The 24,194-nt window shown below is 33.9% G+C and overlaps 1 protein-coding gene across 1 annotated transcript; it reads left to right on the plus strand.

Moving 5' to 3' along the window:
* Positions 1-5,968: 5,968 nt before the first annotated feature.
* Positions 5,969-23,432, plus strand: LOC126821828 (visual system homeobox 2). The gene is made up of 5 exons (XM_050550337.2): positions 5,969-6,567; positions 9,103-9,193; positions 12,110-12,233; positions 20,320-20,500; positions 21,006-23,432. The coding sequence occupies exons 1-5, from the start codon at positions 6,162-6,164 to the stop codon at positions 21,323-21,325; spliced, it is 1,122 nt and encodes a 373-aa protein (XP_050406294.1). The 5' UTR covers positions 5,969-6,161; the 3' UTR covers positions 21,326-23,432.
* The last annotated feature ends 762 nt before the right edge of the window (positions 23,433-24,194 follow it).

Here is a 24,194-nt window from a genome sequence, read left to right on the forward strand (position 1 = left end):
AATTTACAGACAATCCTATGTACTGTGTACACGCATTAATTAATTACTAATTGTGAAGTAAAGCATATCGTTGGCCTTAAATATCCATATCCTGTAACTTCGGGCATCCCAAATTCGGCCCCTCATTTTCTACAACCGGCCCTGTCAGCAACTAGACATGGTTTTGGGGTTGGCACTTCCTTTATATTTTAGCCTTGAGTTGTTAAATTTAAACCCACCTTTACTAATATTATATAGTGGCTAATAAATCTGGAACCCTCTCATTTAATTCATATTGCTATCCAAACAAAGATGAAATGTATTTTCTTGAATGATTTAGTTTTCTTTGTGAATTAATTTCCTGTAGAATTAATATACAAACGTAGTTTACGGGTATTCTATCTTACAGATTTTGTATTCTATAAATTTGAAGAATGGACATACATTGTATACAGCGAGTTGTGTGATGGTCTAATTATTGCACGATGATATGGGAAGGCCATAAATGAAAAGTAGCCTATCACCCTACCGTACTATAGACCAGGAAATCAGTATATCAAGCCATCGCAGTCATCGTAGCGTGTGGGGAGAAATTCCTGGCCCAAAAATTGTCACCTCTATTACTATACCAGTTTCTTAGGAGTAGATTTTTCACAGAAGGTTCTTACCGAAGTCAAGATTGGCATGGTTAACGAATATGGTTATAATTGGGGTATTTGATTCCGTATTGTGCAAATAGTTTGGCCTATAACCCCTACGGTTTAACATTCCGACGTACACGTGGGGCGTTTGCTGTCTATCGTTACCAACCGTTTGGCATCTATGGCTACTTAATGCTTTTATCTTAATCTCCATAGGAACACGAGCCAACTCTTGTTAAATTTTTACAAATTGCCGAAATTCGCACGTGTCACACAAGTTCTTTGTTTAGCTTACCTAGTAGATGTTAATAAGTAAATTGGACTAACATAGACAAGAGTGGGGCAATAATATCAATCGTGAAAATCAACACTAATGAAAACCATGTGTGACGTTTAAGTGTGATGGTTGTTGATTAATTAATTTTTAAAAGTGACCGTTTCAGAACTGTTTAATTTCCTCTCATTTGATGTTGTTCTTAGGTGTTCTATAATATGGATACTTTCGCTGATTTAGGTCAAAATAAAGTGTTGAATTGGGTTAGGATGATGTGATGCATACTTCTATATACCAGGATTCATTGTTTTAACCAGTAGACTTAGCGGAAATTAGCCGGGAAGTAATTTGCAAATTTTTATATCGTTTTAACATATCTGCAGGGCCCGCGAGAGGAGTGTGTGTGGTGGGGGGGGGCACTTCTTCGGGGCCCGGAGCCTAGAGAGAGCTCCGGAGGTATGCCAAGTAATGTTTTATAAAAAAAATTGATAGTATAAATTAATTAAAAATTAATACACTGTTACTTGATCGTAAAGTAGAAGAACACCGGGGACTTTTCTGATTGTGGGTACCTAGTAGTAGGATTAGAATCGAATTCTGTCAGTACACTTTTTTGGGAAAAATTGGTGAATTAAAAACCACATGTTACCTGCCCGGGCCTTCACGCCGTGGGGCTCGGCCCGTCCTCGTTCTGTTTGAGAATCTCACCACCGCCAGCCCACCCCCCTTTCCGCGGTTTGAATCCAGTTCAGCATGATTTTGGGTATTGAAAAAAAATAAACGAATAGTTTATGTGATGACAAAAATTGTCTTTTTGATATTTTGGCATCTGATGGTCACGGCTTTTGTTTTCCCCTTTGTTTGCTTGTTTAAAAAAATGTCCTGTCAAAATGACGTACATCTGATTATTATTATATCAGTAAAAATAAAATGTATTTGGTATGGTATATGTTGTGTTAAATATCAGTTTCTGTGTTTTAGCAAATCGACCTCCAGTTACCCACTGGAGCAGAAAAGTAGGAAGTTAAACCCCATTTTATTTCATTTTCAGTTACCCGCCTTCGCCGTGTTGTTTGTCCCGAGAGCCCTGCACAACTGCCAACGTGTAATCCAACATCGGCCGCATCCCAACATTGACTGTTTTACGGGTGTAAAAGTTTGGCGAACAAATCATACATATCTTATTTCTGAAATATGGTCGCTTTAACTTTCAATTTCCGAGTCGCACACATTATTAGTAGTGCCATGGAGAAAAATACCTTACTCTTAGTGGACCACTGCTCGGACTTTCAATAAGTGGGTTATTTTGAGTATGATAATATTCAAATTCAATTACATTGTACGTTTATTCTCTGGGTTAGAGTGATACTGTCCTAAAATTGCCGCTATTGAAGAGAGATGGGGGGGGGGGGCATCCGAACATTTCACGTTGTTTTGGTTCAAGAAGTCCATGGAGACACGTGTGCGGATCTTGATGACATTGAGTTGGTCCATCCTAAGGTTGTCTGGCACGAAGACCGATAAAGCGTAGTCGGCAACAAACAGTGTCAGTTCTAAATAAACCATGTGCACCCTTCACATTATCAGCAGTACGAAAAACTGGCAGATAATGTGCCGGCTTTATATAAATGCTGTCGGTCGTTGCCGCACAGGCCTTTGTCGATCTCTTGTGAACCCCGGAAACGACCGGCCTGTCTCAGAATGGCAGTGTGCAAACCTTCTGGCGGCGACGGCTCTGGGAACCATTCACTCTTGAATGAACGCAATGGCCGGTGTCCGGTCTGTATGAGTTGTACTGTAAGTCACATTTTATACCATATGTCTCTGCACCATAAAAGCGTGATTTCAGTCGAATTCATATTTTTTGTGTTCGAGAGAATTTATCTGTGGTCCGTTTACGCGATGGTGAAAACATCATTCTCACGTATCATCGTCATGATCTGATTTTGTTACGCGCAGAATTGAAGTTTATCTCTCACAAAAGATTTACATTCACCCATTTATAAAAAAATGCTGCGTTTTCATTACTTCTCGGTACATTATTGGACAAAAGAAAAAGTATAGCCATAAGTTTATCATTTATTCACATTTATTAAGGCCGACAATAATTTCTTATTTGGACAGTATATTCGGTCAATCATGTAGATAATCGAAATACGACTACAACGTGTCATAAGATTTTGTGCCCCCTCGCAAAGGGCAAAAATATATCGCGGTTTCAATGTGGTTTTCAATATTATAATCATAATCATAATGCTTAAACAGTGTCAAACATATACCGCGAGTCAGATATGCTACAAATCGACTCTAGCCAGCTCCTCACAGCCCAATCTTACTCGGTGGCACTGGGAGGGATACCCCTCCTCCCCCGCACACACATATAAATATTGTTGTTCATGCAAAATCATGGATCATCACGCCCCTGAATTAAAGAAAACTAATACTTTAGTCAACCAGCTATGAGTCTACAATCACATGTCACTTATCTGATTAAAATTATCCATATCGTATCAAAGTACATCGCATTACTAAAACCAATTATGTTTGAATTCCCTAAAAAGTTGAATTTGACCCGCGCGCGATACTTTTTACTGAAATAATAGAATAATGTTAACCGCAGAGACCTTTCTTTACTCCTTGCTTTTCGATGAAGATAAATTGGAGGGGAATTACTCAGTTACTCCTGTAATGGTAGATTAGAGTATTACTATTAAGTTGACGAGAGCAATTTCTAGTCGATTATTACGTTAAATCCTTACAAGAGACTTTCAGTCCGTACGTTTGTATTGGCCTAAAACCTTAAAAGAGAGAAAATGATTTAAACAGATTGTTTGATGAACTAACAAGACGATGGAAGCCTCAGCACACGACAACCTTACAACGGTTATAACCTAATACTGAATTGCCTTAACCCCTACTCACCCATAAAAGACCAATTATTTTTGATGACTTCGCCACTTTTTATCCCTCACAAACGACACACTTGGTCTTTTTAACCTCTCAAATAGCCCCATGATCTAATTTCGTCTCCCTCATCCATCGGATAACATAATGGAATCTTTATTACATTGGGTGGAAATCTAATCGAGCCGAGGCATAAGATCGCCGTTCGATGCTAATTCACTTCACCAACGGCAAATTGAAGCCGAATCAAGCCGTATAATGCGCAAATGAGTAATCTTTAATTCAATAATAGGATAGAATAGAATGAATAGTAAACACGACATTCTCGTCTTCATTGCATTTTGTTCGTTTGACAGAAGTCTTAGTTTATTCTTCTAAATCTCAGTTAGCACCAAAGTCACGCTACGCAACGCCTTATTTTCTAGCCATGTCACTTCCGTTTCATCACCTTATTAAATCTTTATTCAAGCTCTTGTTAAATATATAATAACTATATTACCTATTTTTGTAATCTCACAGATGGAAAGAAGTAAGTAAAAAAAGTTTACGTGTATATGTATTCCTTTGTCTCTCTAATACATTGACAACGACATTCCATGAAAAATGCGAGTTGCATGACCGACTTCACATAATTGATATAGTTCGTCTTGTCCGCAGGTTTGTCTTATCGGTTTTGTTTTGCGTGTAGTGCGGTTCTCGTGCATTTACTAATATAGAATAGTTACTCGATTGATTTCAAAATTTCTATTACATATAGTAATAAGGCTTGAAATAACACATGGTATGGAATTTATTGGTGCTGTTTGAAGGAGCTAAACCACTTTGGATTGGGTTGGCCAGATCTGCTTTTTGATTTATAGTAGATTAAAATCAAAACGATTACATTTTCGTTTCGCAAATATTAACCGTAAATTAGTTAACTAATTTTAGAGTCTTGTGTGTGGGTGTGTGTGTGTGTGTGGGGGGGGGGGTATTCAGATACCCACTTTTATTTTTTAGCCAACTTGTTTAAATTTTTAGGAAAGACCATTTCCCGCTTTCCATTTCTTTTAGATGCCAAATAATACCCACAATTTACAGATATTATAAAGTCACGCGAGAAATACTGCAAAATATGGATAACGTATATTATAAATCCCGCATATTCCAGGCGAGGATCATGTTGAATGAATTAATAATTAATGAATTATTCTAATGGTTCGCTACTGAGATCTAGTAGGTACCATATTTATATACAGTTAAGAAGAACTGTTAAATAATATTCTCACATTACATGGGAACAACAAAAATAATCCTTCATCATTCTTTATCAGAAACCATTCCTTTATTTCATATTTATTATAATCGTCACCATTCGTGAAATTAATTATAAAAGTTTTCATGATTTAATTAGCTAATGCAGTATTGTTGATGCTTATAATACGAGAAATAGTAGACTGTCTTTCTACGATACGAGTATACGAATAATGGCCACATTATTTGGGCCAGAAAGATTTGAGGGACTGGATATATAAAATCTGGTCCTCGATTCTTCGACAAAAAAATATATACATTGTACAATACTTGGGATCAACAACACCAGAATATTTCATATGGACTATGCAAACGTACAATTGTTTTTTGAAGGGAAGCTTTTACCATGATTACTCAATCAAAGGTCCGAATTTAATGAATTTTCCTTTCTTTTACTTCATCCCATTCTGTTATAAGAATCTTCTTTGTGAAAAAATTGTGAATGCCCGGGGAAGATTTTAAATGTCCACTAAAATATTGCTAATTAAAATTTATAATTCGAATTCTAATCACAATTCAAATTGAATATAATTGCACGTGTTTTTTTTTTACTGCTGCGATTCGTGTTGAGCGTCTAATAAGAGGCTATTTTATTACGTGAATAGAATAACTCGTATGGTTCCAAGGGCGATTGGTTAGAAGTCTAACGGAACTGGCTGTTACCATAATGTAAAACATAGCTAATAAGGCTAAATGGTAGCATGTCGTTACATTGGCCTGTTACCAGATGATTGACAGCTCGCGATGTGCCGTTATCAATGAAGGAGGCGGTGTTAATTACTACAGACAAAGGGAAGCGCGAACGGCGCGTGCGGTAAACGCTATATAGAAATGGATTATTTTACGCTACATGCAATTGCATTTCCGTATAGCGCTGTCTAAATGTTTAGAAATTAGTGGACAGCAGAGAATAGCTTTAATCTCGTGAAACAAACAGTTCCATGTAACGTTTTTATATCAATGACGCGCTAGAATTAATGACTACATTAGTTTTTGGACATATTACGTGATCATTCCACAAGTTTTTTGCGGTATACTGAATGCTAAACTTTTGAAAAGAATAACAATTAATGATTCTCGAAATGATGAACTTTATTTCCCCATTCTCATCATTAGCGCTACCCCCAGGCTTCCACGGACTGACATCGGCTGCTAGTAGCGGAACAACCAACGTCAAACGTACACCCTTCGCCATTCAGGATTTATTGAGCCTGGGGAAAAAAGAGGGCGGTGGAGGTGAGAAAAACGAAAGAGGTACCCCAGAGAGGTCGAACATTCCATTATCGGCGTATTTTACTCCATTTCTTACTCCATCATTTGGAAGAGATCGGGAGACACCAGATTCTGAAAATCTACCCTTGTCGTATTCATCATGGCGGTCACCCGTTGTCCTGTCGTCTGCTATGTCGCCTGATGCCGTGTTTGATATGAGATCAAATGAGAACTTGTCGTTTCCAAGAAACTACAGTAAAAATGGTAAGTAGAAAATTTCATTTATATATATATACAGATTTTATACTGAATTCTGCATTTTTAAACATTTTAGCTGCGATGTATGTAAAATAGATTGTTCCATTAAAGTCACTGCATTATTTCAGGTGCATTAAAGGAATAATTTGAGAGGGACAGATTATAATATTATTCTTAACAGCCGGACATCGACGTGGTTAAATCCATGAATTCATTATGAAATTTTAGATTTATCCGGACCTTGTTCGATTTACAAATCTATTGGAAAATGTCAACCCCAATATAAATGCATTAGTAAATTGATAGATTCAGTTAGTAATATGTTTATTCCATTGGTCAAATCTTGAAGGATATAAATCAATTTAACCTATAGAGATTTATATTATTTTTATACTATACAAACATTAATGATATATTTAAAAAATAGTTCTTTGTTTAGATATCGGATTATAATATATCATCAAGCAGAGAGAAGTGTTTTATTTGTGTCAGGATTTTCTTTCTCAATTCATTTTGTTTTTTTAAAGAAACGAAATATGAAATATAGAATATTATTCCATCTACAGTCATTGGTTTTATTGATTGCGCTAGTAGACATTCAGACAAAAGAACAATAAGAAAGACGGTGTTTTAACATCGATGATACATGTCACAGATTGCGCAATTAGGAGAGCTTGCGCTTTCAATTGAAATACATGTATGGGGATAATAATATTATGTATTCATGTGATAATTTTATCGTATTAATTCCGATGATGTTAAACCCTTTTTATGCAGCATTGAATCATTTTGAAAGATTTGAGACTGCTCTGTTTTTGAAAGGCACTATTCTCAAATGATTGTATAATTTGTGTGAAGAAAATGTTATTGAATAATCCAATAAAATTTTGAAAAAGAGAAATTCGACATTTCATGTTAAAGTTTACGTCGATCATTGTAGTAACATAATCATTAATTCAGATGTGTAGACAAATCAGATAAAAGTCGGGTTTAGGCATCTTGAAAAGCTTTCTTTTTGTTTCATGTGCTTTTATATATATTGTTTCCACTTATCTGTGTTTTATTGTCTGTGGGGCGGTTCTCGTGTGCTTACTATTAGGGAAAGTATAGGTTGCTTGACTCACTTAATAAACTGGGATTAAATAGGCCAATGTTGAAAACTCAATAAATCCAACTGATTCTATAATCATAACGTTTGATTTCAAGTAATTTTCACCCATTAATACAGCTCTGTACAAAAATATTCACAGAAACTACATTATTCAAAAAACAAAAATAGCAAAGAGGAAATGAAATAGATAACTGCTGAAGCAATTACAAAAAATAATTCTTTTTAATTAGTTAATATATTTCCACGGAAAAACTAATTACAGACATTATATTTTACAAAGAATAAAGTGATATTCAATATTGAAATACGGGTATAAAATTAGCTTTTCCAGATAATTAATGCAATCATTTATCAAACGAATAGTCCTCACGGAATATCAAAAGACAAATTCCCGCGGGCAATCTGTTTTTCTAGCAGAGCGAGACGATGTATGAACTCTGATATTGACCAAGATACTTGTTCATTATTTTGTAGATGACAATTATGTAGACGACACCCCCCCCCCCTTCCCTGCCCCAACCCATACCTCGTTTTTTCAAAAAGAAGATCCTAAATATTCTTTACTAAAATTATACTTTTAAGATTTAATTTACAGTTCATTTTCTTTATTTGTGTGTGTGTGTGGTTTTTTTTTGTCTCAAAATATATCAAACGTTTTTTCATTGTCAAGTAGCAAATGGTCGTTGTGTGGCATACATTATAGTGTTGAAAATAAAAAAAGAAATGGCATTCTTTGGACTTTGATCATTCTCAGATTCAATTTTTTATATTGTGGTTTTTTTTTAATCCAAGGTTATCGGCACTATTGTCTGTAAGTTTCATGGACTAATAAAAACCAGTCTGTATTCTTTAACAGAATAAACAAAAGATCTATCACGATAAAATAAATGTGTGTAATTAACTTTTCTGAATAACACAAAGAAAAACAATTAAGTTCGTTTTTATAACTACCCGAATCATTTTACATAAAAAAAAATCCAGAATGGAACTGGGTTTAAGCCTCATTGATAATTTTATAGGTCATGTTTAAATAAAAAAAAATACTGTTATTTACATTTACTACGCACATGTAATTGAGCTTTTAGAAGCTGCACTTAAAAATATGGGGCTTTGTAGGATACAGATGACTTAATAACAAAATAGTAAGTCATTTTAAAAAAAATAATATCCATTGTATAAATTACTATTTACTCCCCCCTCCCCCAACACTTTTCAGGTATTAATTCATTTAATTTAAATACTAATTAGCCAGTTGTTCCTTTACGTCTTTAACTGCTGGTATTTTTTTCCAAAACTGTCTTATTAAATAATCTATAAGGTTTATTTTTCGTTTTTTGAAATAGTAGATTTCTTACTGTCTCTCTGTTTAAACTCTAAAATCTCTATAATATTTTTTATTTAGTTCTTAAGCTGATTTCATTTACTTTCAGATGAACTTCACGGTAGACTAGGCAGTAATGATTTAAATCATGATTCAGGTGAATTAAACTCTAAAAAAAAGAAAAAGAAAAGAAGACACAGGTAAGTAACAATGTTACATTGGCAGGAGAGCTATATTAAAGTCACCACAGGACAAATTGTTAACACACATTTTTGAAAGTCAAAAACATGTACTATTTCAAAGTAACGACTTGGATTTAGTACACGCGAAGATAACCAGAAGTTTATGAAGAATGGGCTACAGAATGCGTATTACTTTATTTAGCTAGACACATAAGATGGTGATGTGATATCAATAGAAACCAATGTAAAATTAAAAGATGATAAATTAAGTCAGAATGGATTGGTTGGGGCACTTTCTTGTTTTGTCGGGAAGTATGATAGTTATGATTCCTATCAAAATCTAATTATTAACTCAAATTGTTCAAAAATGTATTAAATACAGATCGTCTATACTAGTTCAAAATGACGTTTCATGTCAAGGTTACCACCAATACCCATTCATCGATCAACGAACGTATGATTACAATAGACGCTACCCTAAAATATGGTAGATTATAAAATTAGCTTTCAGTGGCGGATCTTCTAAGATATAAGGTTTCTGATAATAAATATATTTCCTAGTCGGTGGTTATGTATTTAGGGTCGCGACTGTCTGGGAAATGTACGTTAAGCAGTGTATTCAACACCCCTTCACAGTGGCATAGCTAGATTGCGAACAAGGGAAGCGACCATCCTTTCTGCGCACAATTTTCAAAAGTGGTGCCTTTGCAACAATTGTTTAACTCTTTGTGGTACACCTGCGCTTTAGAGCCTGTTTGCGCCCATGCCCCCCTCCCGAAATGTACCTAAAATTTGTTAACGTTCAACCATATATTGTGTGATAATGTTTATTGGCTTGTTATAAATTATGGTTGACAGGCGGAACGTTATTAGATTAGTTATTATCCCAATGGCACATTATACTTCTGTTATTGTTCTGCTTGTCTGCACGTCACCTGCGATATATAGACTAACATAAACAATGGACGTACTGATAATATTAATAGTCAATAATAAATGATAAATAATTCAAGCTTCGCGTTACTTTTAAATTAAGCATAAATACATAATAAAAATGGCATTACGTTGCCCAACGAGAACAATTCTAATGGATAAAATATAAAGACATGCATGTTTAGTTTAACTTGATTAGTATTATGATTAAAGTGAATTTGATGAAACAGAAACGAAGCATGCATTTATGTTATTAAAGCGTGACAAGTGCAGTTTTAAACGCATTTTTGTTTATCTATATTTAGTTGCTTTTTGTTTCTATATATTAGATGATTAGAGAGTTCTAAAAGCTTATTTGGCACATTGTGTCAAGTCGCTTTTATTGTGTAATGTTTCTGTTTTTAAAAATTCATTTCCGAATAATTTTTAAAACTATGGCAGGAAAAGACATTATTTCTTCCTCAGCTAATTGTCTTTTCTGTAACAGTAATATACAGGATGTGATTCTCTAGTCTTTATCAAGATGGTAGCCGCGATGGATCGACGGGTATGACATTGGCTCGCAAACCTGGAGGTGCCATGTTTGATAGCGGTGTTGACCGAGAAAGTTCATCCGGCATGATTCCCTCTTGTCAGTGATGTTGGACGGAGGACCTGGCAAAGGATAACGAGATGGTCGGTGGGGCCAAAGACCAGGGTCCAATGTACACATTGGCGCGCATGTGAGAGAACCCCTGACAGAATTCGAAATAAGTGTAGGCCGTAGCGCCGCTGTCCGGGCAAAATTCCCTCATAGAACACTGCATGGCGTATGCCTGTCTTCATTATCCCAGTCGCGGCAGAAAAGTAGGACGTTAAACCCAATTTTTATTTTATTTCTTTATCTAGCAAATGTATTCCATATGATTGTACCCTGTATGTTTTCATTTGAATTTCTAAAAAAAACATTAAAACAATTGCTCACAAGAGTCGTACGAATTTGTAGTCATTAATCAACCTTTTTACTGTTTTTATTATCAACCTTTTTACTGTTTTTATTATGTATAAATGTAGTCCATTACATGTCATGCCTTTCAATTGTTCTCTGGATAACGTTCGTTACAATCTGATTAAAATACTGATCGCGTTAAGGGGTCATACGAACGGCTTTTGTCATACGAACGGCTTTTGACCCTATGACGTCAAACATGTGATTAACCAATCAGCGTTGATGTTTCTAGAGGAATAACCACAGTTCCGTGCACCGCAGCCGCAACAAACCGTTTCATTGACTTATTCAGAACGCGGTTTATATAACAACAGTTTCAGATCCTAGTGTAGTAAAGACAAGTAAAATGAAAGAAACGAAATAGAATCTGTGTTTTAAAAGCACTCGAAAAATATCGGGTTTCGTTGGATACAGTAAGGTATAAGACTTTGAACTCTGAAAAACGAAACGAAATAGGATCTGTGTTTTAAAAGCATGTGAAAAATATGGGGTTTTGTTGGATAGAGTAAGATTTAAAGAAACATTATGTAAGATTTAGATAAAGAGCTGTCCGTTCTTGCTATAGTAGTTCAAATATAGATAACTCAAAATAAATATATTGAAAATTTCATTCAAATTACCCTATTCTGAGCCAAGTTATGACTGTTTTGACAAGATGTGTGCATTGATTGTTTATTATCGTAACCACTGTACTGGTACATTCGAGGCTAAGTCTCGCTTCTTCATTTTTAAATTAAATCATTAAATGGCCGAACCGTTCTAATCTAGTTAAAATCTCGAGCATCCGATGGCATCGAGAGTTGGTTGTGGTCTGGATAAATTAATTAATGTCTAATTAATAATTTATATAACAATTCAGGCCTAAAGAAAGACCTGCAATAAGCAAATTTAGCTCTTGAATAATGCCTCTTTATTGCTTCTTCAATTAACAAGTCGTTTCTAGGTTTCTCCTAATGTGTAATGCTACATTATATTTACCTGAAAGAATGATTCATTTTGTCATTTTATTTTAGAACAATATTCACAAGTTATCAGTTAGAGGAATTAGAAAAGGCTTTTAAAGATGCTCACTATCCCGATGTATATGCAAGAGAAGTTTTAGCTATGAAAACAGATTTACCTGAAGACAGAATACAGGTAAAGTTTTTCATATTATTTAAAGGGGTCGCCTCACATAGACTTTATTGAGTATAACTATAGGTTAATTCGGAGTTAAAGAGTCTTTCCTACTAATCACTTGCTACTAATCACTTAAACTATCAGTTTTCGTGTTATTGTTTACAGACTCGAAAATTAACCCGTCTGAAGGTGTCTGGATAACTCTGTATCGATGCGGTAGTTATATTATTAGGTTATGCGAGTTACGAATGTCCGTTAAGGAATAACATGGTTGATGTTTTTGATGAATGTATACAAACCACAAATGGCGGAAACTATCGATGCATACAATAAAGAAGAAAAACTTTCAGGTGTTCTATAAATAGTAATGGTACCCTTCCTTGTGCACAAGATCTGTCACTACTATTGACAATTTGAACTTGGAAAATTAATTGGCGGTGTAACCACTGGTGTTAAATTTCGATCTTCATTATAGGAGACTTATATGAGGGGAAGATAATTGGAAGGGTTGATTTTTAGTCCCGAAGTGAATCGTTGGTGATTTTATGTCACTAACTGGAATTTGGCCATTATTTTCTTTTTTTGTCTTTAAATTGGCTTTTCAATTATCATTTTTTTTTTCTTTCAATATGCTCATAGCTAAACAAAATTGTAAATACTATCCCATTTTTCAAATTCAAAATCTCGAATCCGAGCTTTAACACCACCGGTCTGTTGAATTTAACAGCTGATTTGTTAATTGGGTGATGAAGTTCGTACTGATTAGTTTCTCACTTCTATGTAGCAATTACATCATTATAACTGTTGAGTTGACACATACATCTCTACATGATGCCCTTCTGTCATACCGATCAACTGTGATATACAATATATCATGATGTTAGGATATGCAAAGCCATATTGCACCATTAGTAATACATTTCACGGGAATATAATATGACGTATTCTTATTGATAATATATTTTATGCAAACCACAATGAAAAAAAACACAAAAAAAAACAACAACATATATTTACAGTTTAAGATAAAAAAATTAAATTCGTTTCGCCTTTTTTACGGTTACAAATATTAGCTCAAAAATATACAATTACCGAAACGAGATTTAGGAAATATTTATATATTTTGGATTAAATTGAATTAATATTATTTAAAGTGGTGATAAGTCTACCGAACTCGAAATAATGTGTCTTCATTTATCAACCTTAATCATGCCAACTGTTGAATTTAGAAATTCTAACAATCTAGACTCCATACTTGTAATATTCGTGAATATTTCCAATTGATTACCTCTCAATAATGTCCCTTAGAGTAAAACAAATGTTATTTTAGCAGTCGACCAATTTAAGAATTTGAGATTTCAAACTATTTGAGAAATGTGGAGGTTTGTAAGATTTAATGAAAAGACAGGGTGTAGTTGTTGTTTTTGTTTTAGATGATATAAATTAAAAACAATATTACTTTATAATATTATAACAGACAATGTAGTCCAACAACAAAACATGGAACAGACAGTACATACGGTCGCAAACTTCAAAGGGAGGGAATCGAGGCGTCAACCAACCATAAGACAGTTTTCGCATCATTTTTATACAAGTGTTCCTGTTTTTAATATTAGTATATATCCATGATCTTTTTCATTTTATTTTAATTCAACCGTAACTATTATTATCAAACTTCAGCCAAAATATGGACAAATGATTTGTTGATATTGCCAGGTGCTAACAATGTTGAATCGCACCAAGTTTTGGCAGTTAGATGTCGTGGTGCGTTAGAACTAGGGGTCTAATTTATTTTCTAAGATTAAACCAACATTTTAACACTTGTATACCATCACTCTCCAAAGTTGTATTATGTCAACTGATTTCTAAACCAAACACCTTATTGATACTGGCAGAAAGTTTCCATTTGTTGACAGCTGACCCCTAACCAAGACAATTAGGAGGTTTTGGCAGTCTGTAACGCACCATGTGCGAAAATCATTAACAATAACTTAACAAAAAATGCATTGTCTACATGTACGTAAATTTTTGCATAATTCCTTTTACTATAGAAAATGTTATTGTTATTGCAAAGTGTAAAAAATTATAACAAAAAAAGTTCTCATCTATTGATTGATTAATTGCGGAAGCTTTAATTGAAATGAAATACATATTAACTGATTTTCATAATCAGTATATATACGCTGTGGGTTTACACCGAAATAGTCGCCTTTAAAGAATAAACATCACAAAGGTCGCCATATTGGCATTGACAGTTGTAAGTAATAAACAAAAAGGGATCTCACATATAATGATTAATAAATTATTGTTGAATCCTGAACTCATGTAGATGTATAATAAGTAAACATAATGTTTTAATGTGGAATCTAGAACTCCTCCATTAAAGGTCACACCAAATACTAACTATGTCCATTCATTATATTATGCAAATTGACGTTCATATCGACCGTCGAATAAAACGTATCATTCACAGAATATCTCAATTATTACCTCCAATAAAAACCGATAAGAGTTGTACACGTGGGTTTTATTTAATGTTTTGTTACAAACTAATTCAGTCTTATTGTGTATAAAATTATTTATTTGAACTAATAGGTAATAAGGCCTCTCTAGTCTACCGTACATTACATTTACATACGAAATTGATATTAAGCCGAGAATAACAATAATATAACTAACAATTATGTTAATACGTTTATTCATCGTGAATAACAGATAACTGTGCGCTTATCGGAGTATTCGGCTTATTATTATTCTGATGCTTCCCTTTATAGCCTGCTTTATTATATTTTACTATATACACGGCACATAATAATATATTCTATAATCATAAATAAAATTTGTAGTATAGATTACATATTAAAGGAGAAAAATGATAAATATACCCCCCCCCCCAACCCCCCCCCCCCAAAAAAAAAACCCAGACTATATCGCAGAACAAAAATGATAATAAAAAAAATGAACTACGATGTGATATGATTATCTTTGTTCGGTCGACTAAACCAGCAAAACGTTATCACACATGTAATAAATGAATAAATAAAATGCAAAAGCTACTCTCGTCTCTGGTGTGTGATTATCGGTAGTAACGAGAACGGAAGCATATTTTAAATCGGTGTTCACGGCACGAAACGAAACACACGTTCAATATTGAATGAGTTAATCACTCAATCTGTACTCCAGCCAGATTGATAAATTTACATCAAACGTTTCAAAAAGAAGATTCGCTTTGTCAATTAACTAAGCATCGATTAGAATGCGTGTCTCGAGAGACGTGGAGAGAGTTTGCACCATTGGTCATGTAGCCCTAAACCAGTCTTAGTAAATGATATTCAGCCAGTTGATTCAATTAAAGAGATTAACAGTATTCCTAGTTGACTTGAGTTAACGTTCTAACTCCTTATCATTAGAACTACAATGTGAATAACACGCTACATTAAGAATTTTGAATATTTTATAAATGAATTGTGTTCATTTCTTAAATGGATATAATTTAACAGTTGTTAAAATTTCGAATTCTACTATGTACATGTACGTCGAAATTATTTGTCCTTTATGTAATTTACAATTTACATAAAATATTCTGCCACTATATCCAACCTCGTCCTCCGGTTTCCTCCCACTGCTAAAAAAAGGTTCATACGGTCAAGCGAATAATTGAAATAAATTCAACCATATGTTGTCCCGAAATGACCTAGTCTCCCCGCACCATCGTCCTCTCTCTCTCCTGTCATATTCTTTGAAAATCATTAAAAACTCGAGCACCCAGCCCCTTTCATTAGAACCGAACATAGCATCAAGAAAGTCACCGTTTTGCATAGCAAATCATGGTTTAGTAACGAAATTTCGGATCTTAATAACATTCCCATTCCAGGTCTTCCCTATGAACTGATGGCTGATGGATAATAAAGCCACGGTGCATGGGACAGGACAGTAAGGCTAATATCCGCAAATCGACAAACATTTTGTCTTATAACTCTTGTGGATGGTTTGTACATGTAAATCCGAGTGAAGGGCACAGGGTTTGGTGGAGGGGGTCTTCACTGAAAGGCAAACTGTCCGTCTTAAACTTAAAGTTGAAATTGGTGGTCAGTTAGTTAAGGGGATCATCATTTTATTTTCGTCTGAAAGTACAACAGAAAGATCTAATCTGAAAACTGCATTAACGAGATTCCTAATGGCATCGATGCCATTTTTTTTGATAAAGTATATTAGAAAATTTAATTTGTTTTTTTCCCATTAAAATGGTTATACATCACGCGAAGATTAGCTAGCAGCGTGAAGAATAACAAAGGCTTGATTATATTGTTTTTGTGCGGTGATTATTGACGCTAATGTAAATGAGCTATAATTCGTCTTCGCTTAACGTATGTCGGCCCGAGACGAGCGTAATTGAATTAATTCTGTTAAAGAGTGGATCGTGCCGTCAAATCTCAGTCTTTATCAAGTTTCTCCCAATTAATATAAATAATTGGCAATTACCGGTATTTATTACAAACTAATAGATATATAGCAGGCGAAAAATATATTCGCGGATTCATTCTCATTACCGTGTTCATGCCTGTGGATTATTCGTTATAAAAAGAAGAAAATTGCTCTCTATGCGACAAATACAATTTTTCCCACGAAACTATTAGGATATAGTTTAGCGTTGTTTGACATTGTAATTGTAATGTGATATCTAATTAAGAATAATGATGTTACTAATTATGAAACAAGAAGAGATTAGTTATAAAATTACACCCCATAAATACTCTTATTTCAGTTTCATATATTTCATGTTCGTTATCTTTTGATATTATAAAACGGGGTTTTCTAAAATAATAACTACGTTTATCAAAAATCGAAGTAATTCAATCGTTGCACAATTGTCCAAGGAACAATCATAACAAGTTTCAAGTCAATCGTATTTGAATTGTCTTAGCCTTAGGCTTTTTTTTTCAAAGAAGAACAACAATTAAGTAGAATATGAGTAGCGCTTGGGGCCCAGTTTCTGGTCCAAATCAACCCTTGCCTAATACTAGCAGAATAAAATAATTATATCTTTCAAATAACCCAAATCATAAAAAAAACTGTCTAATGGAATGATATGTTTAAAAGGGTCATTGCAAGACATCTTAATTTAGGTTAATATATGTAATTTGCTATGAGGCAATCAAAAGCTCGCTGTCAATGTCGTAAAAAGTTTAGAGAGCTACACGAAAAGCATTAACATTGGAATTTTTAGACCTTCTTTCCTTCAGCACACCCTTTGGAGTAATGTAGTCGTAGATAATCGAGATATCACTAAAACTTTGAATTTAGTTAACTATTTGAATCCAAATTTACCAAGTAAGGAGTACCTATGACTATTTTATCGGTTTATAGCCCCGGTAGTTGGGCCTATGTATGTTACCCGTGGGCTTAGAGCAATAAGGCAACGAAGTTGTGGTGCATTTCTCGCGTTTGCGCTGTATCATAAGGTCTGTCATTGAGTCATCTGAAGTGGCTTAGTTTCCCCGGTTCTACGTGACAAGGAGTAGGTCGCCTGTCCAACCTCGTGGGTTTTCTCCGGGTCCTCCGATTTCCCCCCACTGCTAAAGAGCCCTACGCGCATGCGAATTATTGAAATAAAATTGAACCATAATATGTTAGTCCCGAAATAAACTATTTTGTGTCGAGTGGACGTTAAACCCCATTTCACTCTCTTTCTCAAATTACTTTTTTCTGAGCGACGTTGTCACTGTTGGAAGTTTTAACATAGATTGTTTATTATCGTAGAAACGTTACTTGTTAGTCGAGACTCTGTCTTAGCTTCTTCATTTTTAAATTAATTCATTAAATGGTCTTTCGTATTTAAATCCATTTACATATGCACCTCTCGATGGTCTAGAGAGTTGACTATAGGCTTGTCAGGTGAATATATGCCTAAATAATAATTTATATAATATTTGAAGCCAAAATAAAAACCTGTAATAGGCAGATTTAGCTCTTACATAATGCATGTTTAATCAGAGTATGATTTTTAAAACAATGACAGCGAGAATTTATTTAGATTTAACCATTTGGGTCGCCAGGAATTTGCTTTCCAAATGTATGTTAAGGCCATCTTTAAGCACAATTGTTTTAACCTAATCTATTAAATTCATTGATAAGGTTACTTTATTAACCAAACTAACTATATAAGGCTACTTGATAAATACATATAATAATAGCCTTATTACCCGAATCAGACCGGTACGGTAGATTTTTTGTACGTGTGTCTAAATGTCATTGATATCCGAGATTTGACATCACCGTCGAACCATTAACAATGCCATTAGTTGCAAATTTCCCCAACTAATTGGACGCATTTCGATCTTCCTCATTAATTATAGCAAATAAATGAAATGAATATTATAAGGATGCTAATTAAAAACTAATGATCTCAAATTTGTTTCTCTAGCTTACTCGCATTTTCCCCCTGAGCCTTGTTAATATAAAGACCTGCCCCATCATTTATTTCTTATATAAGAGGCCATCATAGCCAATCCGAATACAGGTAGAACTAATCCATCAAGTAGCATCGGCGTCAAAAATCCAAGTTAAGTCAAGTGGTAGGGTATGCGTATTCCTTCTCATACCACTCCTCATTTAGATGAATAGTATACACGTGTATAGTGATTGGTAGGGTATGCTTATTCCTTCTCATACCACTCCTCATTTAGATGAATAGTATACACGTGTATAGTGATTGGTGACTTGTGTATGGGTTGGACATGTCCACTCTTTCTACAACACCTGATACCATTTGGTAAACTCTCGCCTAAAAGTTTTAGCTGTAGACTATAACCTGTTCTCGGTCTTCTTATATTTATAATATTTTTTTAACAGTTTATACCCACCCTTAAGCTCCCCTACTTGTTTTCTTATAGACATATATGACAATCTTAGTCGAAAGTAATTGCATTTAATAGGATTGTGTCCTATAGGTAGTTTCAGTTCAATTACAAAATACCATTAAAACAATTTATACATTTTTTTGGGTGGGTGGGTGGGGGGATTAGAAATGAATTGCGTTTATGTTACATTATTTTCATGGTATATATTTTCTTTTTTACAACCACAACCAGGATCTTAATTTATATATATGAGGTGGTGCGATGTTATTAATAATATAATTACATATATTATGACAAAATGTCCTTTTAGTTTTGATTAATCGGTTTCATTAAAACAAAACACCCCCTTAATATACTAAGGCTATTTGAAGCACTTTAATTCGATGATAAAAGCAACACATTTAGATAATGTTACTACTTAGTTAGATAGAATATTATTACACGGGATAGTATTTCTAAAAATTGAAAGATAAATAACATAATTCAATTTTTCTAATTACGTCATTAATTTGTATTTTGCGCTCAAGATGTCAAAAACAGAATGTTAGTTTAAAAACTTAATTTATTTTTGTAATGGATAGCATTTAAATTTTCAGATTTATGCGTAAGCAGGTTGCATTACCGGGCGCACAAATGTTCACCCATTCAATAAGATTTTATTGGCTTAATGAATGAAAATATGACGCACTATAAATCTTTATGTATATCATTGCAAATATGTTATTTAAATATATGCAATACGTTTAAATATTTGTTACATAGAATAGTTTAGGTTCCTCTAAGAGTGGTGTATACAGTTTTAAAATAGAAGAAAGGGTTTTTCAAAAATAAGTTTTTATGGCCATAAATAAATCGAAGCATGGTGTTTGGGTGGGTGGAGGATTATCACATTGGTTGTGTTTATTCTGCGCCTGGAGATGGACAGAGTGAAATGGGACGTAGATCTTTAACGCGATACCAATTTATCCAATATCATAGAGCGGTACCATTTTTCCCAACATACAACACGGTGTCAATTCTTTATCCAACACCACAGTGTGGTACAAACACGATACAAATTTGTTCTACACCAAATCCAAAGCGCGGTACCATTTTGCCCAACATCACCGCGCGGTGCAAATTTATTCTAGACAACATCGCGGTACCCATTTTTCTCAGGGGTTTACACAACGATTTACAACAGCGTTTCATATACATGTAATTATTTCCAAACTTATTTAAAAGTAAAATAATTCTGTTTTTAGGTTTGGTTTCAGAATCGTCGAGCTAAATGGCGAAAAACGGAGAAAACTTGGGGAAGAAGTAGTATTATGGCGGAATATGGTTTATATGGTGCTATGGTTCGCCATTCTTTACCATTACCAGACACTATAATCAATACAGCTAAAGACAACGTGTTAGATAATTGTGCGCCTTGGTTGATAAGTAAGATTTGATTTTTCTTTTTTTTAATTTTAGGAAGAAAACTAAGTAGTATAGATGCTTTTAAGGGTGATGGGCCACCCATTCTGCATTCTGGCAGAAGATAGATACTGACGACACCTACTAGAATACACTTTTAAAATTTGAAGACGCCATCGTTCAAATAACATTTGTCATTTGGAAAATTAGAAACAAGACTAGCAGTTAATCTCGATTATTGAAAGGTCTTGTAGTATTGATGACGGCATTATGGGTGGCGTTGGAACGAAAGTCACCTATAGTTGTCGAACTCAGTGGGGTTTATAAGATGTCTAAACAACCAAACGTTTTAGACAACTTATAATAACGTACTGTTGAGTGAAAATTAAAAAAAAACATTCTTATTTAACAGAAGGGATACAACTGGAATACAGGAATTTATAAATGTTCAGTTCTTTTCATTAAAATGATTGTATAAATTATGTCACCCGGTTTTCGCTTTACTAATGTTGGCTGATGTATTTTGCAGGTATGCACAAAAAATCGTGTAATACGTCAGAAGTTCTGGGTGAAAGTGATAATGAGGGCAGTGTGGAGGTTCAGGATGATGATGGTGCTGTCACAGGAAATGAAGTAGACGCAAACATACCAGCTCCTAAAATGAAAGAAGAAATACGAACAGAAAGTATAGCAGCTCTAAGAGCTAAAGCTGTTGAACATAGTGCTAAATTATTACAGGATTTTGGCGAGAATTCTAATCACAGAATCAGCCCACAAAACGAAGACTCAGTGGACTCTACAGATGACGATATTTGCGTTACAGACTCTCCAAGTCCACACTCGACGTGATTTAGAAACTTTTAGAGTGGATAATAATTGATTAGTAGAAAGTTTAGTGCTAGAAGAACAGCATTCTCTACATACCCGGGTCAAGTGTACCCATCGTCTTTGTGGGAACTATAAGAAAGAATGATTGTTATTGAGTTAACAAATCTGCAGAAATATAAACAGGGTTACTTACACACGTAAACCAATCACCAAAGTACTAGATGTACTCCTAGCTTTAGGTACGGTGGCTTTCAGGGACCATTTGATAGCCCATATTTTAAATTTTATGCGTACTTATTACCTTTAAAAAATAGAAAGTCGCCATTTAAAATGCTGGTGATTGACTTATATTTGTTGCCTGGAAACCTGATATTAAAAGATTTTAAAACGAATCTGCTTTTTAAAAACAAAACAAAAAAAAACAAAAGGGAAGCTTTCGTTATTCAAAACATACATTTATGAACATTTTAAATTTGTTTTTTTTTTCAGCTGTATTATAGAATATCAAAACAAACTCTATTTTTAAAGAGTCTTAAAACGGGTATACTACTATTTTATGACTGCCTGATTATAATACTGAACAGATATAGAATTATTTAGAGAATCGTAGTTGGTTATGGCAGAGCTTATATATCTGATGTAGAGACTGGGTAGAGTCAAATCTTAAAGAAATGTTTTGCTAACGGATGTGACAAATATTACATGTATTACATTTCATAATTTGGATATGAAATGCTCGTATCCCATGCTTTAATAGTCTACATTCACAGATTTATATTTGCATTTAAGGGACACGATTAATTCATACTTACTGGACCACAACTTGTGTTATAAAAAAACCCAGAACCATTCCATGATTAGATATCACAATGTACGACACGTCACTGTTTGGCAAGGTATACCGTAAAACGCGACCGTTACATTGACCGCTTTTTTGCAAGTTAAATGGAAAGCACACATATAAAATCCAATACCGTATTCACAAAACCTCTGTATATACTTAATAATAAAAAGTAAAATCGAAAAATATTTAGGTAAGCAAGGAATACAACATGAAGACAAAGCTTTATAGTAATAATAAAAAGTCGGGTTGTTGGTATGTTCTTTAGTAGAAATGTCATAAAAACAATCAAACCGGCAAAGCAGGATTTCGATGAACAGACATCCTAGATTTCAAAGCCCCGTAAATTTTGAGGTCCCAGGCCCCAGTCTGCTAATCGTATAGGTAAATCCGGCACTGCAAACATGGTAACGAATCTAAACGTGACATCGGCATTTTTGACTGCCGGAAGTCGGTTTTTCTATGATGTTATACTGTAACATTCAAGAGCAAATCCATTCCAGTTATATGATGTTATAGTGTAACATTCAGGTTCTACGCTGTTATAGTGTAACATTCAAGAGCAAATACATTCCAGTATATGAGATTAAGTAAAGAAGAAATTATTTTCATTCAGGTTTAATTGACCATCTTGCTCGGCCTGTCTGTATATTATCTTTTCAATTGATAATTACTATTGTGAACTTTTACATGTGCGTTAAATCAACTGAGAACTTTAACACGTACTTTAAATCAACTGAGAACTTTAACCTTTAAATCAACAGAGAACTATAGCACGTACTTTAAATCAACTGAGAACTATAGCATGTACTTTAAATCAAATATGATATATTACATGTACTTTAAATCAATTGAGATCTATGTATATTTTAAATTGGGAACTTTTTATAAATGTACTTTATATCAATAGAGATGTATGTATACTTTACATTGAGATTGTAAATGTATTTTATATGAGATAAAGAAATAGTTCATAGATTATAAAAGATATGATACGAAATAAAGAAATAGTGCATGAACTATAAAAGATATGATAATTTATACATATTAATTACTGGTTATACATTAAACCAAATATAGGGGAATAAATCAATTTATAAACAAATAAAATGGTAATCGCCTGATTATTAGTATATTGACGAGATATTCTCACAGTGGCAGTCATATTGCTCCAGGTAGTATTTTAATGTTTCTCATTCATATAAAACTATCACATCCCCAGTAAATAAAGTTATTATGAAGGCATTATGTATATATTATGTTAACATTTTATGATTTTATTATTATTATTAGAATTGATATCTGTATATGTATGAATTAAAAGATTAAATTATCAACATTTGTTAATTTGTCATGTTTCGCGGCATATTTAATATTTTAAAGGTTACATTCGATAACAATTATATTGATAATAAACAACACAACACAATTTATATGGAAAAAAATCACTGTTTTTTTTTCATACATGTATAGCATGAAGTTTCGACAAGTGTTCTCTTGATAACGATAAGGGAACACTTATTCAAAACGTCGTGCTATGTGTAAAAACCAGTGACTATTTTCCGCATATAAACAGTGTTATGTATTTTAATGTGCTCAAGGGATTATATTGAGAATCAATCTTTACCATCGCTATTTACTATGTTAAGTTTTGCCGCAGAGGAATGTAACCCTGTAGAGGTCGGTTAATAAACTACTTAATGTAGTCTATTGGGATCATATCTATATTCATATCTAACATCTTTGAATAACTTAGATGTATGATTCTGAAGAAGTAGAGTACACTACACCCCCACACAACCCCTCAAAAAAATAAAATTACGCCCATTGATTAATTGTCGAACATGTTTACAGTGTAACGCACTGCGTTTACGAACCGGGGTCCTGTTTCACAAAAACTTAAATCTCTTTAAAATCGTCGTAAACTAAAATTTCATCCTAGAGGTCGGTTAATAAACTACTTAATGTAGTCTATTGGGATCATATCTATATTCATATCTAACATCTTTGAATAACTTAGATGTATGATTCTGAAGAAGTAGAGTACAC

The sequence above is a fragment of the Patella vulgata genome, chromosome 5 (assembly GCF_932274485.2).
Source record: "Patella vulgata chromosome 5, xgPatVulg1.2, whole genome shotgun sequence".
Taxonomy (NCBI): domain Eukaryota; kingdom Metazoa; phylum Mollusca; class Gastropoda; family Patellidae; genus Patella; species Patella vulgata.